This window comes from Pectinophora gossypiella, chromosome 10, assembly GCF_024362695.1.
Source record: "Pectinophora gossypiella chromosome 10, ilPecGoss1.1, whole genome shotgun sequence".
Classification (NCBI taxonomy): Eukaryota; Metazoa; Arthropoda; class Insecta; order Lepidoptera; family Gelechiidae; genus Pectinophora; species Pectinophora gossypiella.
Genome location: NC_065413.1, coordinates 14,446,653 through 14,454,615, shown reverse-complemented (window position 1 = coordinate 14,454,615; position 7,963 = coordinate 14,446,653). Strand labels below are relative to the sequence as shown.

General features: G+C 36.4%; 1 protein-coding gene and 2 long non-coding RNA genes across 3 annotated transcripts; 2 read left to right on the top strand and 1 right to left on the bottom strand.

The window, feature by feature from the left end:
• Positions 1-3,040: 3,040 nt before the first annotated feature.
• On the bottom strand, positions 3,041-4,498 carry LOC126370020 (uncharacterized). Its single transcript, XR_007566793.1, has 3 exons — positions 4,116-4,498; positions 3,438-3,477; positions 3,041-3,271 (listed from the first exon to the last, which is right to left on the bottom strand). It is a non-coding gene; the product is annotated as an uncharacterized LOC126370020 (long non-coding RNA).
• A 918-nt stretch (positions 4,499-5,416) lies between these two features.
• On the top strand, positions 5,417-6,505 carry LOC126370021 (uncharacterized). Its single transcript, XR_007566794.1, has 3 exons — positions 5,417-5,912; positions 6,080-6,176; positions 6,400-6,505. It is a non-coding gene; the product is annotated as an uncharacterized LOC126370021 (long non-coding RNA).
• Positions 6,506-7,159: 654 nt separating this feature from the next.
• On the top strand, positions 7,160-7,719 carry LOC126370163 (transmembrane protein 258). Its single transcript, XM_050014926.1, has 2 exons — positions 7,160-7,291; positions 7,373-7,719. The coding sequence occupies exons 1-2, from the start codon at positions 7,286-7,288 to the stop codon at positions 7,610-7,612; spliced, it is 246 nt and encodes an 81-aa protein (XP_049870883.1). The 5' UTR covers positions 7,160-7,285; the 3' UTR covers positions 7,613-7,719.
• The last annotated feature ends 244 nt before the right edge of the window (positions 7,720-7,963 follow it).

Sequence of the window (7,963 nt, the reverse complement as noted above, 5' to 3'; positions counted from 1 at the left end):
TACGAGTTTCGTCACTAGATGGCAAGCTTATCTTTGGAGGGTGGTAACCATTTACGGTCAAGGTGAATCAATACCATAATTCAACCTAAACTTAGGCCGTAACGTTGAGTCGAATGCAACAAACTACAGTCAACGTCATATCTAAAATCAGATAGTATTAATACAGAAGTTTACCTAACAACACACAAAACAAAAACAGAAAGTATTTATCTGACTAATAACTAGTCATTGGGAAAGCTCTGCTTGTTGTCATTGTTAAAATGTATAAAAACAAGTTTTTTTAAAAGTCCAATAAAAGCCAAAGTCGACATTTGGTAGTATAGTAAAAATACGTTTCAAGTCGTTTACCAAAAGATTTGACTTATTTTGTTTAGCTGGCTGACATTTTCCCATTTGAACCAAAACGGAAAGAGAGACGAATAAAAAGTCAAGATAACGGTCAAAAATGTTTTGCGCCAGATTATTAAATGTTCTAAAGGTCCTTTGTAATCCGCCGTACCGCATTTTTTACCCAAAGCACTTTATTTTCATACAAAATGAATAAGAAATCAAGATTTTTAAAATACACTAAAAGCCAAACTAATGGTCATACAAGTTTGGCGCTATAGAAAAAAATGTTAACAGGCATCTACTCGATACTCTCAACATGATATTTTTGCTGGTCGGCATTTTTCACATTTGAACTAAAACGTAAATTCCAATAAAAGTCAAAATAATGGTCATAGATGTTTGGTGTTATTAAAAAATATTGAGAAGCAACTATTAGACAGATTTGACGTATTTTTTTCGATGGCCGGCATTTTAACATATTAACCAAAACTGAAAGTCCAATAAAAGTCAAAATAATGGTCATAGAAGTTTGGCGCCATACTAATAAATGTTATAACGGTCCTTTGTAATACGCTTGTATACCTCTTTTTCCCAACGGACATAATATTATTTTTTACAAAATGTATGAAAAATCGAGATTTTTAAAATCCAATTAAAGCCAAACTAATGGTCATACACGTCTGGTGTCACAGTAAAAAATGTTCAGAACAATCTACTCGAAAGGTTTGACACATTTTTTTTCTCTGACCGGCACTTTCAAATTTGGGCCGCCCAAAGTATGGAAAGCCGATGATCTCCTTTGTAATATATTTTGAATGGAATGTTCGATTTTAATAATTCCATGCAAAGATATCTACATATTATAGGATATATAGGATACAAAACTTACTTACGTCAGACCGCTGTTAGAACATGGGTTTCAAATATGGAGACTTTACTATCGGAAGGACATTGCACTACTAGAGAGAGTCCAAAGAAGAGCAACAAAGATGGTGACAGTACTGGCAGGCCGGAGTGGACCTTAGCGGGGGCCGCAGGACTCTCACCTCTGGCTTGCCTTCATTGGCCAGCCAGAGTGGGGCGTTAGAGCTATACGCTCGCAGGGTGGAAGTGAAAGATGCATAAGTCGCGAGTTGGTAAGGCGGGTAAACCGCCTTGCAGAAAGCGGTGTACACCTCTTGACACCCTGAGATGTTCACAACCATGTTGCTGTCTTGCCGTCCAGTCGCGTCGGCTAGATAGGTGGCCCAACCAGTGAGTGACGAGTCACCGCCTGCCCAATGTATCTCTGTTATTAACATTGGTCGAGCAGGCGCAGTAGCCCCAGTATATAGGTTCACTAACCCCCAACCCAATAGCCCAGTTCCTTTTGTTCCCATAATCTGCAATAGTCCTACACGAACCAGGGATTGTCTTTGGGTGCACTCCCATAGTGCATACAGGGATAATCGCCGGTTGGTGTCACAACACATTTAGAGTAAATTGTCTTAAGGGGCCTCTACGTTGGCTTCGGCCCCACCCACGCCTTCCAAAAGTCCGGGACTCCATGACAGACCCGACCCGAGACATGGAAACGACATACAAATAATAATAAGATTAAAAATAATTAAATAAAAAATATTTTCCCATGATTCGGGAATTTTTCGGGTGTTTATTTTATTTTCCCATATTTTCCCGATATTTTTTCTTTCCCACCCAATTTTTTCTTTCCCTGCCCATCACTAGTCAAGACAAGATTTAAGACTCAGAACAATAACTAAAGCATAGAAGGAAGGCTAAAATAGCAACAGAACTCTATAATTCTGCTCTACTTTATCTTACGGAACCGGCGTAATGTTAGACAAAGACGCATATACAAAAATTGTTTCGTAATTTCGTAGGTTGTCACAAGTTTTTCATTGCCTAGTGTTGGGTTTCACTTTACTAATATGTCGATAAAATTAAATTTACTTACAATTAATGTCGATAATTTTTTTTTACAAGATTTCTTTTTGTAGGATGCAATTATCTTCTTCTTGATGAAAGGAGACTCTGTCTCTGATAGGTAAGTATCTAACCATTTTTGGATTATATTGTCTGGTTTATATTAGTTTGGAGCTGCAGCTCACATTCAGGAAGGAAAGAAAATAGCCAACTGTTATCGTTTCATCGGTAAGTATTTTGTAATATTCGAATTTATTTATGATGTCATCCGCCGTGCACTGGTGTCGATCGACGTGCCGTGCAAATTGGAACCGCCGGGTCTAAGCCGCACAGACGGTAAGAGGCCCGATGGGCTCACGCCATAGACATGGAAAAGAGTATGGACTGGAAATACCTACAGAAAAAACGTGCCACTCTGTAAACATAAAATGGCGGTCTTTACTAGGGCTACAAGCTGTTTCAATACTTAGATTACCATACTCGTACCTACTAGATATAGCATTATACTTAAAAAAAATACGGCATACAAGTATTCATAAGAGAACAGAAAGGGAAAGTAAAAGGTAGGTAGGTGGTGTACTGTATCTTTCGTGTAAAACTTGTAAGTATTGTATGTTGTGTGCAATAAAGTATATTTGTATTTGTAAAGGAAGGTTTAGTCAAGATTTATCTAAGTCGCTTACACAAATCTATAACATTCATTACATTCTTTATTGGGCGCAGTTCGTATCAACCTGGAGTGTTGGAGTAGGAGTAAATAAGAACAGGAGGTAAAATGAAATATAAATTAGATCGTAAATCTGTTCATTAGCAAGTATTTATTTTACACGTTATTAATTATGTACATTATATTTACAATAAATCCAAATTTATTAATTTCTAAACAGTGTCAATTTGTTTAGAAACTGTCTTTGTGACACCCTGTCACATTGATTTTTTTTTCATTAAGTCGTTTGATCTTGAGGCGTGACTTGTTCAGCTTTTCTTTTAAATTTTTCATCTCGTCTTCTTGAACTGACTGAAATAAAGTTTAATAATAATGTTAAAATAGTGTATGTACAAAATAATCTATAAAAATAAAAGTAAAATATATCTGATTTAAGTGCATTGTGCAGCTGGTTGAATTATACACTCTATATATGTATATCATGTTAAAAATATAAAAAGAAAATTATTTGATATACCTTTTCATGTAAATCCAGTCGACACTTTTGGATTTAATATCTGAAATCAAAGATAATAATCATTTACTTATATAAAACGTGTACAACTCATAATTGTTTAGACATAAAACAACTACAGACTTAGTATATACTAAGTTTATTAAGTACATAATAATATGTAGTTGAATGATAGATAATATAAACGTGTTGTGATAACATGATACAAATATCTTATCTATCTAGCCAGCAGTGAGATGATGCAGGCTAGGCTGAAATTTAAATATAAATTTAAACACCATTTCATCTGTCTGATCTATAATGTTCAATGTAGGAATAGCATCGTCTCGAAGACGCCTCCACTTTGAATTAGGAACACACATAAATGAATCCGCAGTAAAATGTTTCGAGCAAATACGGCTGTACTTATTTGGAATCCAATTTCGTCTATTAATGCGAATTATCCATTCTTTCTCTTTGTTATCGTCTACAGGAAATCTAAAAATTAAAAGTATCGATAATTTTAGTACATCACTATGGACAATCAACATAACCTCAAATCAATTCCGTATTCATCGATGAAACGTATAATATAATGGATATCTCAAATATTTTATGCTACAAATCTATTCAGCAAAACATATTACTTTCCTAAAATTGTTCAGCAGTTCACATTTCACTAGAAAATTACAAAAAACTTACCGATGAAACGACAGAAGTTGTTGGCTATTTTCTTTTCTTCCTGAATGTGAGCTGCAGCCCCATACCACACAAGACATAATGTCACAGAGTCGAGACACTCAATTATTTGATATAAATAAAAGTTTCTTTCCATTTATTTGGAAAAATATTGTTAAATTATCACTTAAAACAATCTGAACACAAGACACTCGTAAACAAAGTTCACGCGACCGTGTCAAATAGTTCGGTAAATATAAGTAAAATCTTCTTATGTATGTTACTATGTATTTGGCCGAATTAAAATGAGTCCAATAGGTCCAAATGACATTTCATGTTGTGACAACCTCGGAAAAAATGAAGCAAAGAGCGAATCATTTGTCCTTTTCTCACTCATAGTTTGTGTCGTAAGCTAAAAGAGAGCCGGTTTATAGTTTCTGAATTCTTATTTTAGCCTTCCTTCTATGCTTTAGTTATTGTTCTGAGATTTAAGACATAGACAAGATTCACTTACTGATAGAAAAATTAGCGGGCTTCCGTTTCGGTGTTGCTACTTGTGACATTCCATATTTAGAATCGTGACTCATCGTCACGACACTCCCGACGAACGAAGAATTTGAGGGACATCGTGACGGCGTCAACCAGCCTTCGTCACGACACTCCCGACGAACGAAGAATTTGAGGGACATCGTGACGGCGTCAACCAGCCTTCGTCACGACACGGCTTCCCAGCACGAAGCGAAAATAGGCTGATACACTTTGTTTATTGAATACTCCAATATAATAACACTCGCGAATGTCTTCCGACTAACTTAATGCGATTATTAACCACAAAACACCACTTCGTATTAATTATTTAGATTACTCAATGAAGAAAGCAACTGTCCCGTTCCCGTTTCCCGCCGAAAAGCCACATGGGTGGGCGGTTATCTTCACTTTTTTTTGGTTTGGTTTTCCCCGAAGGGTAAGGCAAAGGGAACTATGCCCATACAGCCATGTCTTACGTATTTTTTTCTTGATGATTAATGAAATGATGAAGGGTGATGATGATGAAACCTAAGCCCCCACCCTCGGAGCAGACTCCTACTCCGAACCCCAAACGAATTAACTCAAAAGTCCGCATAAACTTTCGAGTTATGAAGCGACTTCCTGGCACGAAGCGAAAATAGGTAGATAACACTTTGTCTACCGAATACTCCGATATAATAACATTGTCGCGAATGTTTTCCGACTAACTTAATGCGATCGTTAACCACAAAACACCACTTCGTATTAATTATTTAGATTATTCAATGAAGAAAGCAACTGTTCCGTTCCCGTTTCCCGCCAAAAAGCCGCGGTTATCTTCATACATAATATCATTCTCGCATTATGTCTATGGTTGCTCATATTGAACATGACAGTTCCACCCCGCTCCTCCTTCCTCTTTCCTTTTTCACCTGCCATTCCAGAGTGCAAAGACCAGTCGCCATCTTGTTTGACATGACATTCAAGTTCCTCCACAACATTTTATTCCGTAACTCTCAATTTTTGTAGCTTTATTATTTAACTTTCACCATGTATCCTGTTGTTTCATAAGTGTAGTGTTGTGAGTTGTGATAGTAGACGAAAGGACGTATTTTTTTTATAGATTTCCAAAATCTGAGATAGAACTCCAAAAATGGGTAGAGTGCGCATAGGTTCTGAAAGATTGCAAAGTGTCCTGAACTAACGAAAGCAGAAAAAGTTTTTCTCATCACCTCCGCGTCGATGCCTATCCAACATTATTTAGTGCTGATGAGATCACTACTGATATGCCCCAAGGCTTACACCACGATGCCAGTAAGTATCCTCAGAGGTTTAAAATAATGTATCACATTATTTATTATTAAGTGGCTATTCTATTAACAATTGATGCTCAGATAAGTTGGTCTGTTTGGGACAGTTGCTAGTGAAAAGAACAGTGGCAGAAGTCTGAGAATGCAACTCACTGAAACATTACTTTTCAGAAAATGTCTCCCATGAGCACAATTATTGCAAGACTGCATGAAAACCATTCCTACAGAAAAGTTGAAGTTCCAGGAAAACATACAAGAGTCGAAAGTGGTAAGTTTACACATCTTGTTTGTAAGTTTAAAAATGTAGTTACGGGCAATTATTTTCATATTGTTTTACATTTCATATTTATCTACAGATAGAACACAAAAAAAATGTCCTCGACACTGGACTAGGTATGGGTGTGGCGTAGTAGGATGTTTTATTGTTTTTATCGATTTAGAGCTGTTGTGAGGTTATTTTTTTTTTTATTATTTTGTGTTTCTTATTTCAGATGCACCCATTTACTCCAATCCTCGACACCCTAGACGAAGGCGTGTGATTGTCACGAAAAAATCTCTGACATCAATTTGTGCAAGATTTTCCTCTGAGTACACGAGATCCAGAAATCAATCCATTAAAAAAATAAAATAATTAATAAATAGCACTATCTATTTCATTTCAAATTCCCATTCCAAATGAAAATAATTAGATTTTATCACGAGGGTGAAAAGGGGAAGCGATTTAGGCTTAAAAATGCTAAAATTGCTACCACCCAAAGCTACTAACTTCCAAGCACATAATTCAATTTTAAAAAAAGGGGCTGTCATGTTCTATAAGAGCAGTTGCCACAGAGCATTTTTTTTACTATGGAACATTTCCGTCTGATGCGTAGCAAAATAGCATCTCTACTTAGTCTGTGGTCAACAACAGTCAACCTACAAAGATGGATGTCAATCTTAGGGTTATATGTATGTTCTATCCACCAATCATTCGTCAATCATGGCCCTATTAATATTTGGTTGTGGTCGTTATTGGTAGTCGTATGGGGATTGTTTCCGGCGGTACTAAATGTCTATGGTGTGGCATCTTGGCGGGAACGGAAAGGGGACAAAAGCCAACAAAAAAAAACTCGCAACGCAATAAAGCTGTTTATTCAAGGCTCAGAGTCCTGCACTCTGCACTGCACTGCACCTGTTTGAGTGGTCCTTGTGTTTGAACTGTTTGTGGATGTCAGAAATTGTCAATATCCAAAACCTTTAAAAAAAGTTACTATGTTGACGTTGTCATTTATTTGACGTTTCTATTTCTACTGGATTATTTTCCGAAACGCGATTGGCCGGCGTGTTAGTGGTTTTGCATCGAATAATTGAGATTTTTTCGATTAAACATCAGTAAAAATGAGTGTAAGTATCCTTTCATTGTCACTTTTGATGTTCTGGAGTTGATTTAGCGGTGTCAGTTGATGATATATTTTGTATTTGCAGCTGGAAATCGAGTCGATGATACGATACGCGTCACCAATCAACCCGGCGGTGTTTCCTCACCTCACGTTACTACTGTTGGGGATCGGTATATTCTTCACCGCATGGTTCTTCGTATACGAAGTGACTAGTACGAAGATGTCGAGAGACCTGTTCAAGGAACTCCTCTTGTCCTTAGTAGCGGCACTATTCTCTGGTTTCGGAATTTTATTCCTGTTGCTATGGGTGGGCATTTACGTCTAGTTAGGACTAGTTGATAAGTTTCCGTGCACTATTCCATTACGATTGGGGTTGTCTCAGTGTTCACCTTGTTTTGTGTAATTTTAAGGAGTAAAGTTTATGATTATTAATTTATGTATGAATTATTTTACATTGGTATATACCCTGATGTTGTTTACAACATACACATTATTTGCCCAGTACCGTGGGCATTGGAAATTAAAATTCCATTTAGTCAAGTTTGTGGAATAACTAATTAATAAGAAAACAACATTGATTTGTTTCATATTTGATATTGTAAAAGGAAACTAGAATTAACTTTAATAGCATTTATTAATTTGCTTATCAATAAATTAAAGACTTAATGTACCATGG